The sequence below is a fragment of the Trachurus japonicus genome, chromosome 18 (assembly GCF_045865225.1).
Source record: "Trachurus japonicus isolate A0001 chromosome 18, Traja_1.0".
In the NCBI taxonomy this organism is placed as follows: Eukaryota; Metazoa; Chordata; class Actinopteri; order Carangiformes; family Carangidae; genus Trachurus; species Trachurus japonicus.
In genome coordinates, this window is record NC_140924.1 from 11,463,402 (window position 1) to 11,485,476 (window position 22,075).

Here is a 22,075-nt window from a genome sequence, read left to right on the forward strand (position 1 = left end):
ACCGGAAAACAGTCAGATATATAAATAACCAATGAGATTTGGTTCCCTGGAAGGTAAACACCTTGTGGACGCCAGAGGTCAAAGATCAGAGGACGTTGGTCAGGCTGGTTTTGAGAGCCGATAGAAAAGTGACAGTAACTCAAATTAACCGCAACATGTTGAACCTTGAAGCAGATACAGAACCACAACCCGGGCGACGCTCCTGTCAGACAACAACAGGAAACTGAGGCTTCAGTTACACAAGTACCAAAAACTGGACAATGGAAGACGGAACAACGTTGCCTGGTCTGATTAGTCTCAATGGTCGGGTCAGAATTTAAACAAGAGGAAAGCACGGATTCAGACTGGTGGTGGTGTGATGGCGTTGGTGTGATGCCCAAAGTGTGTTTCCTTGACACACTTTGGGCTCCTAGGTAGGAACTGAGCATTGGTTAAACTCCACATCCGACAGGATAACACACCAGGTCACAAACCTCAAGTCGTCTCAAAGTGGTTTCTTGTACCATACGATGAGTTCACTGGACTCAAACGACCTCCAGATTCTGGATCTCAGTCCAGTGACCTTTGGGAGATTGCAACGAAACTGAGGCTTCAGTTACACAAGAACAAAAAACTGGACAATAGAAGACGGAACAACGTTGCCTGGTCGGATTAGTCTCAATGGTCGGGTCAGAATTTGGTGTAAACAAGATGAAAGCACAGATTCATCCGGCCTGGTATGAACGGTTCGACTGTTTGGGATGTTTTCTTGACAGACTTTGGGCTCCTAGGTACAAAATGAACATTGGTTCAACCTGAGTGCTGTTGGACCGACCACCTTCTGATGCTACGGCAGGATAACACACCAAGTCACAAACCTCAAGTCGTCTCAAAGTGGTTTCTTGTATCTGACGATGAGTTCACTGGACTCAAACGACCTCCAGAGTCTCTGGATCTCAGTCCAGTGGAGCTTTGACCTTTGGGAGATCGCAACGAAACTGAGGCTTCAGTTACACAAGAACAAAAAACTGGACAATAGAAGAAGGAACAACGTTGCCTGGTCTGATTAGGCCTGGTATGAACGGTTCGACTGTGTTGGGGATGTTTTCTTGACACACTTTTGGCTCTTATAAGTACGAACTGAGCATCGGTAAAACTCCACATCCGACTTGAATGTTGTTGCCAACCATCTTCTAAGGCTACATCCAACAGGACAGCACACCAGGTTACATACCTCAAGTCGTCTCAAAGTGGTTTCTTGAGTTCACTGGACTTAAACGGCCTCCACAGTCTCTAGATCTCAGTCCAATGGAGCTTTGACCTTTGGGAGATCACAACGAAACTGAGGCTGAGAAGGAACAACGTTGCCTGGTCTGATTAGTCTGAATGGTCGGGTCAGTATTTGGTGTTAACAAGATGAAAGCAACAATTCACATTGGTGTTGGTGTGATGGCGTTGAGGATGTTTTCTTGGCACACTTTGGGCTCCTAAGTACGAACTGAGCATTGGTTACACTCCAGTGTGTTGTTGCTGACGACACTGGACCATCTTCTGATGCTACATCAACACAAACGACCTCCACAGTCTCTAGACATCAGTCCAATGGAGCTCTGACCTTTGAGAAATCACAACATCAATGCTGTGCAGAAGCTGTGAGATGTTCTCATGTCAATCTGGACCAGAACCACTGAGGAACGTTTCCAGCACCTTGTTGAATCTATGTCACAAAGACTATCGATATATATTCTGAAGGTAAAAGTGGGTCCAACCCGGTACCAGCAAGGTGTACCGGTGAGTTCTTTGACCAAGACCAAGGTCAAGGTCTTGGTCTTGACTCGGTCTCGATCCCCTAAACGTCTTGGTCTTGGTCTGCTCTGGCCATGGTCTGGACTCGGTCTTGGGTTAGGTGGTCTTGACTACAACACTACCGGTGCGTAGTGTTGGGCGAGCTTGACATTCTCAGATCGTCCTAATCGCCCTGCCAGGAGATTGTCGATAAACTATAGGATCGCCAATCGGCACAAGCCTACCGGTGAGTATATTTTCTATGGAGGTGGTGGGGACCAAAACAGAGCTAGAAGAGACTGAGTTTCAAGGGTCGACCCCCAGTAGAGCTAAACACGAGGGGAGGTTTCAGGGCATCTGAGTCAGAAACCCAGATGTAATGCTTGGAAATCAGCTGGTTACAGCCAGAGGCCTTAAGCTGATGAAGCACAGCCGGTAAACACCCTGAGACCAGCCACAGTCGGAGGGCAAACCAGGACAAATCCTTTGGGGGGTCGCTACACTGGTCGTAAAGTCCGTACAGTTTCCCGTCGCCTCTTACGTAAATCGACTTCTCTCCCCCCCCACGCGCCTCTAACTAACGAACCGCCGATCTCGTTAACTCCTGTCTCTCGGCCTCGGGGCGTCCTCCACTGCCCCCTGTTTGAGCTCCTCCTGTTGCTTTAATGGGTAACAGCAGCAGAGTCACCCACTGACCGAAACGCAAAAACACACATTTATCCATAACTCAAACCGTTAGCAGTCACGGCTCTAATCAGACCCAGGTTGGTGTATGGATGTGTGTTTATGTGTGTGTGTGTGTGTGTGTTTGAGGAAGAGGTCTAGAGGAATGCGAGGAATGCCTATTGTTCAGCTTGGGAAGCAGTGATGGGGGGCAGACTATTGTGTTTCATGGTTCTTGGCACCACAGACTTCAGTCTTGCCCCGGTCTCCAGAGACCCTGTGGTACGAAAAATCCAAACAACGGGATGTGTGCGTGTCTGTGTTTGTCCGTGTGCACATTTCACCCATCCATCTGTCTGCGGTCAAATGCCAAACAACCAGATAAATGTGTGTGTACGTCGTGTGCGCCCCGAGGCCGCAGACCTCCCGACAGTCTGAGAGAAAGCATCCACGAAAAGAACAAGAGAAACAGAAAACAGAGCGAGAAGAGACAGGGGGAAGAGCCGGACGGACGAGCTCTTCCAGGAAAAAGATGAAAACAAATGTTTCAAATGAGCAAGAACAAACAAACTGTGAAATTGAGCAGCGCTGCCGGGATGAAGACGAGTGTGGATGTAAAACAGTAGTCAGGTCTAGAAAAAGCCACAACTTTGACAGGTTTGATGCTTTCTTTGATTTCTGCAAAAAATAAAGTGCTGCTTTTTTATTATATTTTCAATCAATTGAATCAACTGATCAAGCTCAAGTTCCATTCAAGAAACCCCATGCAAATAAATAAACTACAACTTTTCGCTTCAATGGGAACAACAACAACAACAAGACTCAGCAGGTTCATACACTTTAAGTGTCCCCTGGAAACACTTCCTGTTTACTTCTTTAAGTTGCAGTGCATTGAGCCCTCAGGGCCACCGTACGAAGTTCAAAACCTAATGATTTACTGCTTTTTTTCTGACTTTGAGAAATCTACAAATGTTTTTTCATTTATCAAAAGACACCACAGGAACTTGTGTCACAATGATGATTTAAACCAATAACCATCTGATCATTATGAACAGGTTCAGGTACAAACCAGTGACGTAGGAGATGTGACAAGTTGTGGCAACCTGAATTTATCTTTAACTGCCACATGAATAACTGTTTAATTGACATTAATTACATACTAATCAATGCATCAATGAAAAAGATGCTTTATAAATGATGAATTACTGATTAATAGTGCATTGCGTCACCCGTAAAACATCTATTTTGGACATTTTGTTCATTTATGTCCTAGTTTTGTGTTGTTTATCTTCAACACGTCTGAGTGTTATTTTGTCTGCATTCTTATAAATAAAGAAAAACCATCACCACAAACCCCAGCTTCTTTTTCTTTTTTCTGTCTCACCCACTTTCCCTGCTTCCACTCTTTCATCTCTCTGTTCGGCCTTTGGCAAAAAAAATAAATGTTTGGTTAATGTGTAACTCAGATGAAAGCGTGAGCCGAGATGAAAGAGCTTTGTCATAAAGTCCTGTTTACGCTGTCAAAACATCAGACGTGACATCAGCCTCTCCTGTAATTAGCTTTTTTAATTTCCTCACGTTTACCTCGCTCCCGACTCGCCACCGTGAGCGTACGCCAGCCACGGCGCTGCCACGTAACTCCAACCTCCACCTGGATCCGTCTGTGGGAGACTTCCTGCTCCGCTGCCCTCTAATCTATTCTTCTCTCAGCTTCTGTTTTGATTTTTGCTCCTGAATTTGAGATTCTCACCGTTTGTAGAAAGCAACGAGAAAAGATTTGCATCATGAAACTAAAACAAGCGTAGCAGCGGGGTTTTTTTTCTCAGTGAGCTGATAATCTTGATTGAACAGGATAAAACCGCACTGATTTGAATGAGCCGAGTTTCTGGCACAAAAACATCAGAGTCCCAGAGACTGAGACTAAAACCCAGCACCTGGACCCACCTGGTTCTGATTAAAACTTGGAAACCCAACACTTTGTCTTTGCTGTTTTCCTTCCCACTGGATTTAAGGTTGGTTTTTTTTTACCTGCAGCAGGTGCAAGACACACAACCGAACACAAACTGAAACCTCATTTATAATTTCAGCATTCGATTCTGTGGGGATTTATTCAAATGAATCCAGTGTCTTAAAGCTGTGTTAGAAAACCTGATGTATAGATTTATGTGTAGACTTGATGCCACAAAGAACAAACTCATTTTAAGTTGGTCATGTTCAGATATCAAACATTAGTACCGAGGCCTCTTTTTTAAAATCCTTTTAGTAGTTTTTAATTTATGAATGTTAAGTTTTAGCCTTCATCGTCTTTTATCATATCTATTGTGTTGTCTGTTTCTGTAATGTGTGTACCACCTGAGTTTGTAATAAAGTTTAACCTAACATAACATAACTTTGGTTGATTCATCTCAAAAATGCCGTAAAAGTTAAACCTCCTCACCTGGTGGTTTAAAAGTTTAATAGGAGAGTTTAGACTTAAAAGCTTTGGTACAACAGAATTTGTTTTAATCTTTATGTAAATGTTTAAATTTGATCTTTATTAATTTTTTGCGACCAAATTTCAGCTTCTAAAACCCTGTTGGTCCAGACAAGCCTGGATGTAGTGAACTGACGCCACCTCACAGGGCTTCTGGGTATTGAAGTTCTTCCTCTGTGATTCAGAGCTGTTTGCACATGATGTGTCAAAGTTAATGAACAAATAAACCATAAATGTTTCTCTTTCTCTTTCATTGAAGGCGTTTATTATATCATATTTTTTTTATTGTCATTATTATAAGCACATTCACATACTGCACACCTGCATCTGAGGAGCTGCTTCCTGCTCTGTCAGCAGCAGTAAATATAAATGCGTTTGGTCTTTGTTTCTCTTCCCATTAAAGCTGATTCTTCTCACACAAACACACACACACACACACATTTTTGCCAACACATTAAGTCCGAGCTGGACAGGAAGTAGGGAGGGGAAACTTTGGGAAGAACAGGAAATGATGCAAAAGTCGAAGAATTTCCTCCCGCCTCATCCATGGCTGCCCACCGACACACACACACACATACAAACACACACACACACACACACACAGTACAGTTAGATCTAACAAAAGGTCTGTGAAAACAGGAAGTAGTATAGCAGGAACATTTCCAGGTCGAGCCGACAAAACATCCCCCCACGTTTTTTCCCTTCCAGAAATATGTAGGAGAAAGAAAAAAATCGCCAGTGACCGACAAACATCACAGAGACATGTAAAGAGACTAAAATACTCAACAACGGGCACAGACCAAACCTGAGAGGTCACACGGCCGGCGAACATCAAAGGGGAAACTCCTCTGATCACAGGTTATAGAAGCTAAGAAAGTATATTTTTGTTTTACGGTTGTGGAAAAAGAAAAGTGTGAATGAGTTCCCATTGAGTATTTATAAAACATACAACAACAGAGCAGAGTATTTTGAAATATATAACAGTCCAGGTCAACACAACTGCAAACTACGACTTTATTAATAAACCAAATTGTTAATTATTGATTTATTATGAATAAATCAGGTATATTAACACTTCTTTCACCAAAATTGTTGTGTATTTTTGAATTATTCACCTTGGAAACATCAGAGTTCCCGTACTTAACCCTTAAATGGGCAATGTGCACCAGAAGATACACACTGGAAGGTAATTACTTAGTAATCATACTTGTTTTCAATAAAACATCAATATTAACTCTTAAAACGAATAAGGACTATAGTCTTGAATATTATGATTAAGATTTTTTTTTTAACTAAGTTTGTTGTGTTATTTAGAAACCTCAGAAATGTATTTATCCACCGAGATACGTTGAAAGGAGAAAGGTTGAAATGTGTATTATTCAAAATATTGTATAAAATTGGAAGGAATGTAAATATTGATTACAAAAACATATATTATCATGCAAAGTTATGTACATGTACAGTTATACTTGCTATAACACTGTTTTGCATTGACGTTCAGATTGTAATTGCCCTTATAGCAGAAAGAAGAAGACAATGTGCTCCCATTTTTGACAAAAGAAAGCGGTGGTTGCGCCTAGATGGACAAAAATCTCCTAAAAACAAAATCCCACATACAATTATTAATTATTACAGTAATTTTAGAGTTTCAATCACATCACAGCCGAGGTTTAGTTTCAATAAAAACTCAATGACGCAGCTGAATCCGACCAACATTAATCACCTCTTGGCTTCATCACTGTTATATAATATCCATTCAACATTTTTGGTGGTTTTGACCAAACAAGTTATTTAAAGACTTCAAGACTTTTTCCCACCTACTATAAACAAAACAATCGTCCAGTTGAGAAAAAAGTGTCGTCATAAATCGAGTCGGATTTAAAAAAAAAAGTGGGGGGTTTTGGTTGTGCAATATATTTTTGTTCTTTAACCACCAAAGAACACCACAAAAATCCGACCCCGTCACTACTATTTACCAACAGTGAGTGAAGAATCAGCTGAGCTCAGTGCTTCCTTCACTCATTATTATGTTTTTGTTTACAATACGACTGCATTCTTCAGGAGAAAAACACAACACCAGTTCACAGCAGTGTGTGGGACCTCCTCGCCGTCGGTTGGCTCGTTAAAACGCCTGTAAAGCGTCACTACTGAAATAAAAAAAATAAAACAACCAAAATGGACCCAAACACTCTTGCACTCGTATCCCTTCACCGCTGGACTGCCGGGGCCGGCCAGTAAATTCCTGTGGTTCGCCAAATTTAGCCTGAAGGGCTTGAGCTTCTTTCAGCAGCTACAGGACAAACTCAGTCTATTTTATTTATAAAAGAATGAACAAAGGTGTGAGAAAAAAAGCAGCGGAGTTAATGTGAGTCGATTAAAATCAATTAATTAAAGTGAGGAGCTCCTCTTCTCCGTTTTATTTTTAAAGGTTTAATCCATGAGAAGAGACGTTTTCCATCTCATCTCTCGGCTTCTCTCTGGAGCTCCAGAAACAACAGGTCTGTGTCGGCCAATCAGAAGAGAGGAGGCTCTGAGCCCGTCTTCTGATTGGCTGACTGTTTTCTTGAGTGATCCAATAAAAATATAGAGCAGATTTCAAAATAAAACACTCAGAGAAACCAAATCCTGGATGTTTAGGTCCAGGTGGTGGGCGGGGCTTTGGGTGACTGCTTTGTTGTGACATCACAAAGTGACAGGAAGTCCCGACGGCTGGTTTTAAGGCTCAGTTTCTGAATACAGGCTGTGTGCATTTCTCTGTGGACTGAGGCTTTGATACTTTCACAGTATTAATATAGAACCTAGAGCTGCTTTATAATCACACTACACATGGACGTCTACCTTTATACTGTATGGAGCTTTAATACAAACATCTACCTTTATACTGTATGGAGCGTTAATACAAACATCTACCTTTATTTTGAAGGAGCGTTAATACAAACATCTACCTTTACACTGTATGTGGGACCTTTAACATATTTCTAGGAGTGTAAAAACATGTGTAATGTTACACAGCCTCTTTATTTGTGTAATGGAAACCTTTCAAATACAATACGCCCTTTTATAAATCCACTCTAAGCTTCCATATCAAAGCTTTCCCAGGCAGAGTTGGACAAAAACACCATTTTCCAAATCTCAACTAAAGTTGAACAAATCATCAACTCTCCTCGCCAACTCCACGTTTCCTTCCTTTTGCGTTTACATCATGTAATTAAATCCAATATGTACATTTTTCCTTGCCTGCTACCTCAGTAAAAAAAAAAAGGCCATTTATTCACAAAATGCTCCCACAGTGAAACTCTGTAGTGGGGAACCCCAGTGAGTAATTTCCTGCTGTTTCCAAGCCCGTGTGTGTTGGGTATAAAGAAATCCATGTCGCTACTCTCCACCTCAGTTTTTAGGTTAAGTGAGTTTTAATTGAGCTTAGAATAACAGAGAAGGCATCGAGGGAAATTTCTCACACTGTCTAAAACACACACACACACACACACATACGTATATAAATATATATATATAAAAACATACAAGGCGGAGTCGCTAAAGTTGGCAGCCATGTTGACAACTGTTTGGAAAGACGCCATCCTGGAAAACCAGAGGGAGGGAACCCGACGAGGAGTGAGAGAGTTATTGTTACATATTTATACGCACACATATAAAATTTATCGCACAATATAATCGGCCGACAGAGCCAGAGAACTGCAGGTTTTATCTCCAGACGCCTTCAGGAAAAAAAAAAAGAAAAATGAAGAAGACGGATGTTAAATTGTTGCACGGTGAAAAACTAATCCTCTCTGACTCATATTTCAGATGCATAAAAAAAACTGCAAGTTAATCACTGCATCGTGTGTAATGTCTGCAGATCCACCAGGGGGAGCTGTTTGGCAACCAGCGCCACCTACAGGCAGAGAAGCTGCACTTTTAGAAAATGCTAATGTCTCCCCCTAGAGGCAAAGGAAGGAAGTGCTGCAAAGCTTCACTTTATAGAGACATGAAGAGTCGCTATATGGAGGCAGATCAGTGTCAAAATGAATAGGAATATATATATATGAATGAATAAAGGATTTGCAAATCAATTTCTATTATTATTATTATACTTTTTGATACCCACCAAAAAAATTTGTTGTTCTACATAAAATAAAGTTTGATTGATCAACGTAAGAGGAATTCACATAGGCTTATGTGTTACTGTGTTTAACAGTTTTAACTATTAAAAGGGTTTTCATGGGAGTTTTTTCTAAGTCGATGTGAGGGTCTAAAGGCAGAGGATGTTATTAGGATGCTGTGTAAAGCCCTTTGAGACAAACTGTTAATGTACAATAAAATTGCTTTGCCTTGCCTTGCCAAATGTTTTTAATTTATAACGTTGAAATTCACTAATACATAAGAATTTTCCGTTTTCATTAAAAAAATAATAATGTAAGTGGTGACATTTATATACAAGCTGTTGAATCTGCATTCATAAATTTTCCATTAACATAAAAAATATATATAGTTGTATGTGCATTCGAAATTGTATTAATTTTCACGTTAAATATTTTTCCTGTACATTAAAAATATTTTTTGGGAGACACATATCAGTAAAAAGGATTTGTGATTTGCGATGTTTATTTTGACACTGATCTGACTCCATAGCTCTGAGCTCTGATGAGCTCAGCTGCTCCGAAGAGGCTGAAGCCAAGAAAACGCTGAAAATCTTTGTACAGCTAAAAAACTTTATCACACACCCCAGATTGTGACTTTCCTACTAATGACCCACTGAGCCAGAAAAAGGAAAACGGGGACGTCCACTCAACACACACACACACACACACACACACTCACAGACACACACACCAACGTCCCCGTGTGTTGTTAAAGGAGGTGGTAACGAGCTCTGGCTCCTGACTAAGGGCCTTTTCCACTGTTAAAACTACACAAGCACGGCCAAGTGTGCAAATGTGAGCATTTCATCATCCCCGAGTGTGTGTGTGTGTGTGTGCGTGCGTGTGTGCGTGTTGTCTGGCAGCAGCGTAGCTAGGACGCCACCTTCCAGGGTTTTTTTTTGTTTTTTAAAGCGAGGCTGGCGAGCGCCGTGACGTTACTGGACCACAGTCGGAGGTCAAAGGGCGTCAGAGTCAGACGCCCAGCACCGGAGTAACGGAGATCTGCGATTAGTGTCACACACTTGTCAAACACAGTGAGTTTAATCCACATGTAGGGAGGCTAAAACACAAAGAGCGGCTCTGTTGTCGGCTCTGAGGTCACATAAATAACACACAGATCGCTCCAGATGAAGAGAAACTTTCCAAGTGTCCTGATCCCAGCTGGTCTCAGACACTTTTCTCTGGGTTTGTGACTTCTGCTTGAACTTGAACGAGTCAACTCGGACTTTTTCCTCTGGATTTGAAGCCTTTTTAATAGATAATGTACAAATACACTGATTAATCCAGAGAGTAAGTATCAGAAAAAGGCTGGACTAAACCAACAAGGAATCTAAGATTAGTTCTAATCCAGGTTTAGTTAATCTAGGTTTAAAATGACATAATCCAGACGGTCTCTGTTGTATCATTTCAAATTAAACGTAGTTTTGAGTTAAATTTCTGTTTAATTAGTTGCCTACGTATCAGAATTGCCATTAAGTAAATAAGTATGGATAAAAATAATCTGATTTCAGGGCCTTGTAATTACAATAATGCAAAACATTGTCACATTGTTTTGTTAGCTGTTTCGTCAACAGGGTCAACTTGGACTTTTCCCTCAGGATTTGAACCTTTTTAATAGACAATGTATGACACATTGATTAATCCAGAGAGTAAGTATCAGAGAAAGACTGGATTAAACCTACAAGGTTTAATTTAATTGGAGGTTAACTCTAATCCAGGTTCAAAATGACAAAATCCAGGTTTAAAACTAAAACTGGCTCTGTTGTACCATTTCAAATTAGACGTAGTTTGAATTCAATTTGGTTTACATATCAAAATTGACATTAAGTAAATAAATACAGATGAAAATAAATCTGATTTTAGGGCCTTGTAATTATAATAGAGCGGTTTTTGGTTTTTCTGATGCAAAACATTGTCACATTGTTGCTAGCCAGCCAAAAAAATGAAGAAAGCTTAGCAACAGGCCACTCATGATGAGCCGTCATGTTTAACAGTCAGCCCACAACAGTTTCCCGTATAAACCATTATCTTGACAAAACAAAACAAATCATCTGCATCATAAAACTTTGTCTGTTTCTCAGTTTTTGTCTCTTTAGTCAATTCTCTCTTTCTCTTTTCTTTTCTTTGGTCAAATGGGCTTTATGCACAGCTCCACTACTTCCTGAACTTAATGCTGCTCCTTTATTTCCTGTCTTACATTATTGGACAAACTGATTAATCCAGGTGTGTCTGACCAGGTGTGTCTGACCATTGTTGTGAGGTCAGACACACCTGGATTAATCAGTTGGTCCAATAAATAAAGGAGCTGGTTTATTTCAGGAAGTAGTGGAGCTGTGCATAAAGCCCATTGTCTAAAAAAAAAAAATGCAGCCGTGAAAGTTAAACCAGTTTGGTGCAGAACAGAATTTCAACTTAAACCAGGATTTAATCTGGTTTTAACACTTATTAACCTTGTTGGTGTAATCCAGGTTTATTCAGTCTTGTCTTAGAAAACCTTCGGGACACAGAGAGAGGACAGACCAACAACTGAGGACACCGTCAAACAACATGAACCAGACTTCAAGGTAAAAAAAACAACAAAAAGTCAAAAAACTCAGAGTAAATGATTCAGATCCATCCCAAAAATGTTTTTTTCAGGGTCTTTCCTCAGCCCGACTCGTGTTTCACCCTCCAGACGAGTTCAATGCAAATCAGTTCAGAGCTTTGTGTCTGATCCTGCAGACAAATAAACAAACAAACCAATGACACACACACTGACACACACACACACACACAAGTGTTGGGAAAGTCCCCTCACACTCAGTACATACCAGACACACAGAGTGGATTTGAGTGGGTGGGATTCTCATGACCAGTAGCGTTGACGAAACAACCTGTGTGTGTTTGTTTGTTGGAGTGTGTGAACAGGAATTCACGCTGTACATTACTCATGTGTGTGTGTGTTAATGTGTTAATGTGTGTGTGTGTGTGTGTCTGACAGCGTTAGACAGGGGTCCGCCGCCGGCTGCTGTTGCCGCTGACGACACGGGAGCAGAGAGACGAGGAGGAGCAGCGACTGTTGGACGACCGGTCTGCTTTCAGAGCCAGAACCAGAACGAGCCGCTGCCAAACAGCTGTGAGCAGCTGTCGGACGACGACGACGACACACTACACACACACTTACAACACAAACACACACACTGGTTTTAACACAACGCTACTGTGAGAGAGAGGCTGAAGTTTTTTCTCTGAGTCTGAACAATTAAACAGCGTGTAGTAAACGTTCTCATCTCCCTGCTGCTGCGTTTCCTCTCACGTCCACCGAGCGGCGAAAACACAACACACAGGGGAGAGGAGGAGGGGGAGTGGGAATCAAAGATACACATCATAAGTAAAACATCCTAAATTCTCATGGCATGGTATTCTCATGGAGTTTGTTACTACAACATGATGAGTGTGGTGGAAACAGCAGTGCAGACTCATAAACAATAAATACCACAGATATGAGAAAACACCCAGAGAAAGAATTATTAATACTGTATATGGACAGACAGGGTGTGAAGTGTCGGCTTCATTTTCAACCTTAAATCAGTTCATACAACTTTAAATCCAGCTGTTATTCTCAGTATGTCAATTATCTAAACTAACGATGCAGAGATGACAGTGAAATTCTGGTCCGATACCGATACTGATGTCTAAAATAACATTTTTATCTTTTTTCTCTGTTGTTTAATCCTCTATTGTGCAAAAGAAACAAAGAAATATTCATTACTACCACAAAAACGAAATTTTCGCTCACTTGACTTTCACAAATTAAACATCAGCCGATACCGATGTTCAGCCAGTGCATCGCTGCATCCCTGATCCAAACAGACTGTGTGTTATGTTTATTTAACAAGGCTGAATATTCCTCTGGCTTTTCACACTCACATTCATTTTATACTTTATATTTCTGCTCTTCTCCAAATGTAATGACACTATATTTCCTTTACCTGCACAAGTTGCACATTTAGCTACAATCCAGCCACCAGTTCATCTCTGTGTTGACCTGTAGTTAATGATATCATATAATACACATACAGTGCTGTGTGAAAAGGTACTGTATTTGCCCCCTTCCTGATGTCTAACTTTTTTGCATATTTGTCACACTTAACACTTAATCATCAAACTAAATTTTAACATTATACAAAGATAACCCACGATAAGATTTTTAATTTATTAAGGGAATAAAGCTATCCAAACCTACCGGGCCCTATGTGAAAAAGTATTTGTCCCTCTTAAATGTTAAATCATGAACTAGCTGTGATGAACCTACATTTTTTCTGCAAAGCTGCGCTCAATGTCACGGGCAATTCAAAAAAAGATTTAAAAACAAACTCATTCTCAACATCTATCAGTCAGGAAAGTGTTACAAAGCCGTTTCTAAAGCTTTGGGGCTCCAGCGAACCACAGTGAGAGCCTCTATTGGTTTAAAAGTGTGACAAATACGCAAAAAATTATGGAAGATGGTGGAAAACTGACATTAATTGACAGATTTATTACATACTTTAAAATAAAAAAAAACTTCTTATTCACTTATTACCAACACACACACACACACGGACGTCCACCCCTCTGAGCTCATCGTCTTTATCTGCTTCCTCTCTGACACCCTGCAGGTCAGAGGTCACATCCTCTGCTGAAACAATGTTATAAGAGTTCACGTGTGTGTGTGTGTGTGTGTGTGTGTGCGTGTGAGCCGATTCCCGACAGCTCCGCCCTCACCTTCCTTCCCCTGTTGCCATAGCGACAAACACACAAGATGACAGAGAGAGACAGAGAGACGCTCGACTGTTCAGGTGTTTTCTGTGTTTTGTGTTGTTTTGTGTTGTGTCGTGTCGTGTCGTTACCTGCGCACTGTGAGCTTCAGCGTGCGGTACGAGCCCTTGATGAGGATGAGCGCCTCCTGTCTGCTGCCGTAGAGGGCGGAGCCGTTTATGTTAATGAGCTCGTCGCCGACCTTCAGCTTCTTGCAGTGGGCGGCCTTCCCTCCGTCCTCGATCTGCAGACACACACCACAACACAAACACGTTCACATCACAGGAACAGAAATAAACCTTAAGAAGAACCAAAACCCTCTTTTTCTTTAAAACCCTTTTTTTTTTTTTCTCGGTTGTTGTTGTTATTTGGGAGACATTTTTTTCTTTAACTGTCTCGGTCCCCGTGGCAACAGGAGGAGCCTGAAGCATCTACCAAAACAGGCCCCGGACCAAAACATCCCACACAGACAGAGACCCGACACATTCCTCCGAGTGTTCGCCACAGAGGCCGAGTTGTTGTCGAAGCATCGCTGGGATGTTTCAGCTCCAGTTTGAGTTTTTCAGGCTGCAGAAGGGACGAGACAGTGACCGGTGAGACGGTCGAGGTCGGTCGTAAATCACATCGGGATCAAAGAAAGAAAGAAAGAAAGAAAGAAAGAAAGAAAGAAAGAGGGGAACACACAGATGAAGAGTGGAGGAGAAGAAGTGGGTCAACGACAGTGTGAAACTTCACAGATACAGAGAAATACATGAAAGTGAGGTCGCGTTTTGGCAAATTAATGAATGTTAAACGTTTCCCAGAGATATGAATGATGAAGTCCATTCGAAAGTATTTGGGAATTCCCATCCAGATGTTTCAAGCAAAATCGAAACTTCACTCATGTGCGGTGAAAACTCAATGTTCCCATCAGGTTTCCTACTTTTAGTTTTAGTTTATTTATTTATTTCATTCATTTATCGAGCATAAAAACAAAAAATAAAATAAAACTCATAAAAAATAATGACAATACTGTAACTCTTGAATGAAAGGGGGCAGAAAGAAGCGAACTTATATTGTCTGCCCCTTGTTACAAAGAATGAATTCACAAATTAGATAATACCTACATCTACTTTTCTAATGACGCCAATGGATCCTCACCTCAAGCTGCTAATATTCACATGGCAGCAACTCATTTTCATTCATTTTGCAATTTCCTGAATAAATTCTATCAACATTTTTGAAAGATTCGCACAAAATTTGGATGTAAAGTTGATTTCATTAAAACAGAACTAAAAACTAATGCAATAAAAGTCTCAAACATTTGGATAAATTCATTTTCTTTTTAAGGGTTTTGGGGAAAATCAGGTTTATATTAACATTTAATAAGATTGGTGTCATTTTCAAAATAATTGATAATAATTCCTTCAATATTTTGCTATTTTAGATTTTGGTATTTGTGTCTTTGCATATTAGCTGACCTGTAGAGAGAGAAAAAAGTATTTTTAAATGAATAAATTTACAGAATGTACCCTTCAAGCTTGTTTTTTTTACAGAGGTCAAGACCTAAAATTGAAAACAGAAACTAACTTCCAGGCTCCAGCAGAAAATAATATCAATGTCTTCAAACTGGTAGGACTAAAAACGGAAAAGTTTTACCGATCAGGTCTAGTTTCGTACAGATGAAGGTGTCTCTACTTTATGAATGGAGTTGGGTTTGAGTAAAAAGTTCCTCTAAGTGTTGGATCAGATCTTTTTACAGTGACTTTTCCACCTGTATTTTAAAGCGTCGCTGTAGAGGTTCTGGTTTTTCTTACCCGCCACCTTTCATATATCAAACCCAGGTGAGTTCCACCATTAACCCCGTATAAATTCTTCAGGGGCAAATATAAAGGAACAAAATCCTGATTATATAGTGTGAAAATGGAGTGCAGACTTATCCCTCCCTTTTTCCATCCTCCATTCATTCATCTTCTCACTGCTGCTGCTGCTGCTGCAAAATAAAATCAAAGGAATGCATGTCATGGAAACACAGGTCTTATTTTACGGTTTTCGGATTTTACGGACACGCAGCGGGGAACTCTTGCCTCGCGAGCCAACTCAAACATAAATCGAGATCTTTCATATATTAACCAGCGCTCCGAGCCGGGTCCTCTCCCGGGTCTAAATGCTGTCACGAAGCCGGACTTCAAAGGTTAATATTCCTAAATCTGATCCTGCTGTATTACCGACTCCAAACATGGAAAACCCCCTCGACTGAACTCTGCAGCCTCGTCGCGTCCTTTGGTTTTGATGACGGTGGGTTTTTTGTGTTTGTTGAAGGCCAAAGCAGCTTCATGTTTGGGTTTTATTGATACTTTATAAACTCATTTGGGTGAAACAGAATCCGGGTCAGGGTTCTGAGGAATCTGACTCTGTTGAATTAGACTTGTTTAATCCGTCTTTCCCTTCTTGTTTCATCAGTGTTTTAAATCTGTGTCAACACCAATCCATCCAAAGCTTCGGTTACACCTGAAAACGCCTCGTTCCTGCTACATAATGAAGTGCTGAGCTTTACCAAAATAACAGATGAGGTCAAGACGGTCGTCATGTAGCGGGAAGACAAAACAACGTTGGGAAATCCAAGGAAAAGCAAATAAAAGTGTGAACTATAAGCTCAAACTCGTCATCTTTTCCCACTTTTGTTACACTTGGGTCAGTTTCTCTTTGAGCTGCTGTGGAGCATCAAGATCTACTGTCGACTGAGGTCTTGTGTTGGGTCTAAATCTGTGTTTCTACAACAAGAACTATCCACGGGAACCTTTTGAAGACCTATCTGAGATCTGGCTACAGGAACCAGGGTCTAGATTTAATCTACCCCCTAAAGGAAGTTCCTTGGACCGGCGGTGGTACTTTCTAAAGGTTCGGGAACTTGAAGGAAGTGCTAAGTGTTTCTGATTGGTCAGGTACTGTACTGGCTGCAACGTATCTGATCTTCCATGTTCGATTAATCAAGCAATAATCGGTTCAAGTGGGGTTTTTTTAAAGAAAAAAAGTCCAAATTCTCTGATTTCAGCTTCTTAAATGTGAGGTTTCTGGTTTCTTTGTTCCTTTATGACAATAAACTGAGTCTCTCTTTGGTTTGTGGACGAAACAAGACATTTGAGGACGTCATCTGGTGGTTTGGGAAACACTGATTGACATTTATTAACATTTTATTGACCAAACAACTCATCTATTCTAATCTATATTAAGTAATCGACAGATAAATCGATAATGAAAATAATCATTAGTTGCAGCCCTAGTATTTTTCCATCTTGGTGTCCCAGAAGAAGGCGAACAACAGGTGGACCGACAACAGGACTTCCTTTAGCGTTAATGCAGAAGATCCAAACATCCAGAGGGAACTGGAGTCGGCGACCCACAATGAAAAGGTCGACACACAACAAAACAATGAGGTTCAGCAAGCTCAACATTAACTCGACCATCAAACAGGCCCAGGACAAGTTCAAAAAATAAATCCAGGACAGGACAACAACAAGAACAAGAACAACCGGACCTCATTGTCCTGATTTGCATAATCCTTCCTGGACAACAATGGGCCACAGGAACCTTCAAGTTCCTGCAGAACTGAAGATTTCCAGGTACTTTGACTGTCCTTAAAGTACCTCAGAGGTCACTTTGAGGTTAGCCCGTCCTCAGACTACGGCTGCTGACGAGGGACAAACTCTACCCCCCATTGAGTCTTGCAGTTACTATAACCTCTCTGATGCAGATACACAAGGTTTCCACAGACCACACGCTACAGAAACAGTTTTGTTCCTGCTGCTGTTTGTCTTTTAAACAACTTGTAGTGCACTTTTTACTCTTTTTATAGAAGTTTAGCTCATTGTTTATGTATTTTAAAGTATCCACTGCTCTCTGGAGTATGCACTTTCTGATTTGAACCACAACCAGTGAGCTTGATTCTCTGCCCTGTGCTGTTTCAGTGTTTTGTCTTTTTGTTTTGTCTTCTTAAATTGGGGTTATACCCTCCTGCTGCAAAACAAATCTCCCCACGGGTATTAATAAAGTTATTTGACTTGACTTGTAGATTGTTTCTTGTAGGTTTGACCGATGTTTGTACTGACTGACCCCACTGACGGGTCACCGGGGTCCATTAGCCAATCAGAAACAAGTATCTTCTGTGGCTGCTGCATGAAACTAAATGTCCGATTTATCTCAATATGAGTCTCACACTCACCTCTGTTTAGGTTTGTGTTGTATCGTAGGCTGTGAAAATTAAGGTATTTCCACACACACATTCCTAAAATGAAACTGACACACACACACACACACTGGAGGAAAAAAGAAAAAGCCCCCGGCATGAGTTGAATGTACTTGACACAGTGTTTATGTTCATTTGTTTCTAATGAGTTTTTCATTATGAAAACAAACTGGAGGCAGAAATGACTTCGCTGGAGGAATGTTTAACACCACACACACTAACACACACACACTAACACACACACAGTGTTCCCAAACACAACATGCACGGTTAAGAAACTCAAATACACAGCGCAATAATGTGACCTCTCATTACTCTGCAATGTAATAAATGTAAGACTGCAATGAAATAAACACATAAAAACACTCTGCTAAAACTATCAATGTGCCATTGAGCTCCAGCAGTAATCTGTCATTTTCCCATGGATAAAAGAGGGAAGGAGACGAAGAGGAGGAGGAGGAGAGGAAGGGAGGAGGTGAGAAGGTGATGAAGATGAAGGGAATAACCTGAGAGGAAAAGGAGGTGAGGATGATGAAGTGCAGACGGACGGTCGGTCGGGAGGAGGATAAAAAAAAGGAAGGGAGGCAGGACGGGGAGGTGAGGAAAGGCAGAGGGGAAAATATGAGGAGGGAGGAAGGGAAGGGAAGGGAAGGGCGGGGTGACGGCATGTGATGATGAAGGGAGGAAGACGAGAAGAAAAGAAAGAAAGAGAGGGGAAGGAGGAGAGAAAAAAGGATAGATAGATAATATAAAAGAGGAAGAGACGGTAATGAATAAGAGGAGAAAAGAAACACACACACACACACACACACCTGTGGGTTTTATATACTTCACCCATCAAGCAGGTATGTGGGACATAATTAGAGAGCAGCAATAAGACAGTTTATTATGGGCAGATGTGTGTGTGTGTGTGTGTGTGTGTGTGTGTGTGTGTGTGTGTGTGTGTGTGTGTGTGTGTGTGTGTGGCTGATGAAGTCATTAACCAGAGGCTCGTTCCCTGACATCAGGAGCTGCTGCCAGTTGACATCATACGTCCAGACAGACGGAGGCTGAACTTTCCACTAAAGAAAAAGAAAAGGACCGAACCCAGCGAGCGTTTTAATTTGAAAAGCAGCAGCAGCAGCAGCGGGACGGCGACTTCCTGTTACATTAACCTTCAACTGATCCGACAGACGCTTCAGCGACCGAGGTCGTCTGTGACGCAGACAATCGTAGTTTCAGAGCGGTGAATGGTTTTACTGGTGGTAGAAAGTATCGGTTATAGAAGTGAGTGTCTGTGCTGTTGGTAAAAACTATTTTAAATGAATTAAACTAATATAAAACTGCAAGAAAAGCAACATTTGAGTTTAAAAAGTAAAAAAACTGAGTGCGTTTAAGTTCTTATCGGCCAATAAAAGCTTGTTGATAATGTAAAAGGAGAAACCTTCAGCTCCTGTTCACATCTTTACAAATGTTGAGGTGAAATTTGACATGATTTTCCATTAATGTAACAACTTATTTATTATTATTTGTAGTAATAAAATACAAATAAATTAAATTTGCCTGACACATTCTCATGTATATTATCATACATGATTGTGACACATGCACAGACACTGTAATCAGCTGGAACGTAAACGCAACGCAACATAATAAAGTAATGTAACGTTATGTATTGTAATGGAACATAACCAAGTAATGTAACATAATACTATGTTCCATAAAAAAAGTAACAACGCAACTTAACGTAATGCAACTGAACGTACAGTAATGTAATGCAACTGAATGTAATGTAACTGAACGTAATGTAATGCAACTGAACTTAATGCAACTGAACTTAAAGCAGAAGTAAGCGATATATTTGTGTTAATATAAGTCTTAAATAGTTCTATCTTCCGACAGCAATCACTTACATAGAGTGTTTGGACCGAAACACGGGTCTGTCAGTCCCTCTGCTCTGCTCTGAGCCGAGGAGAAAACTTTTCTCGTATCCTACAAGTTTTATCCAATGAGGAGAGAGAACGGCATGCAGGGCTGTGTGTGCAGCCAAGGGATGCGCCTGAATGTGGCGACGTAGGGACGAGGACCAATAGATCCATGACGAGGGCGGGGGCTGCTAACTCCATCGGCTGACAAGACGGTATGGTGCGTTCAAGGCAACTCGTAACTCGTGTTTTTCCGACCTGTGAAGTCGTACCAGTTCGATCTGGTACGAGTTCACGGGTCGGAAGTTATGAGTGGCCGTTATAGTGCACTTTCACAGGTAAAACAGGTCGGAGAAACACGAGTGGGTTGCCTGGAACGCTACAAAGTCGTAAGTTGTGACTTGAAGCTGTAATTTACGGTTTCAAAAGCCTGCCTGGAACGCAGCATTAGCCAAAACGACCGGATCGCTTACTTCTGCTTTAATGCATCTTAATGTAATGCAACTGAACGTACAGTAATGTAATGCAACTGAATGTAATGCAACTGAACGTACAGTAACGTAATGCAACTGAATGTAATGCAACTGAACGTACAGTAATGTAATGCAACTGAACATAATGTATTGCAACTGAACGTATTGCAACTGAACGTATTGCAACTGAACGTATTGCAACTGAATGTAATGCAACTGAATGTAATGCAACTGAATGTAATGCAACTGAATGTAATGCAACTGAACGTACAGTAACGTAATGCAACTGAACATAATGTATTGCAACTGAACGTATTGCAACTGAACGTAATGCAACTGAACGTATATTGCAACTGAACGTAATATAATGCAAATGAACATAATGCAACTGAATGTATTGCAACTGAACGTATTGCAACTAAACGTAATGCAACTGAACGTATTGCAACTGAACGTATTGCAACTGAACGTATTGCAACTGAACGTAATGCAACTGAACGTACTGCAACTGAACGTACAGTAATGTAATGCAACTGAACGTACAGTAATGTAATGCAACTGAACATAATGTATTGCAACTGAACAGTAATGTAATGCAATTGAACAGTAATGTATTGCAACTGAACGTATTGCAACTGAACGTATTGCAACTGAACGTAATGCAACTGAACGTATATTGCAACTGAACGTAATGTAATGCAAATGAACATAATGCAACTGAATGTAATGCAACTGAATGTATTGCAATTGAACGTAATGCAACTGAATGTATTGCAACTGAACATAATGTATTGCAACTGAATGTATTGCAACTGAACGTAATGCAACTGAACGTACTGCAACTGAACGTATTGCAACTGAACGTATTGCAACTGAACGTAATGCAACTGAACGTACTGCAACTGAACGTAATGCAACTGAACGTAATGCAACTGAATGTACTGCAACTGAACGTAATGCAACTGAACGTATTGCAACTGAACCTAATACAATGTAACATAATGTAATGCAACTGAACGTATTGCAACTGAACGTAATGTAATGCATCTTAACATAATGCAACTGAATTTAATGCATCTTAACATAATGCAACTGAATGTAATACAAAGTAACGTAATGCAACCTAACACAACATAATACAATGTGACGCACCGTAACACACAACAGAACGTGACATGACATAATATAACATAAAATAACATAACGTAACGTTGCGTCATGAGGCGCCGTCTGGATACATTTCGTATCCAAAACCAGTGACGGACAGTTCAGACGTCTGATGTGATTGAGTGTAGAAAAAACAAACTGTTCAACATCAGTTTCCTGTTTCAGAAACTGTTATTACCAGTTAACAAAATGTCAATAATGTGTGATAAACTGTAATAAACAATAAGTAATAAATAATTTTGAGCTGCTTGTAAAAGCTCAGTTTCACTTCAGTCTGACCTCGTACAGTAACGTAATGCAACTGAACATAATGTATTGCAACTGAACGTATTGCAACTGAACGTAATGCAACTGAACGTATATTGCAACTGAACGTAATATAATGCAAATGAACATAATGCAACTGAATGTATTGCAACTGAACGTATTGCAACTAAACGTAATGCAACTGAACGTATTGCAACTGAACGTATTGCAACTGAACGTATTGC

General features: G+C 40.6%; 1 protein-coding gene across 1 annotated transcript in view; it reads right to left on the reverse strand.

The window, feature by feature from the left end:
• shroom4 (shroom family member 4) overlaps nucleotides 1-22,075 on the reverse strand; it is an 80,954-nt gene that overhangs the window by 32,490 nt on the left and 26,389 nt on the right. The window contains exon 2 of the mRNA XM_085806477.1: nucleotides 13,908-14,059. Coding sequence (XP_085662603.1) covers nucleotides 13,908-14,059 — 152 coding nt within the window. The remainder of the gene's footprint in view (nucleotides 1-13,907; nucleotides 14,060-22,075) is intronic.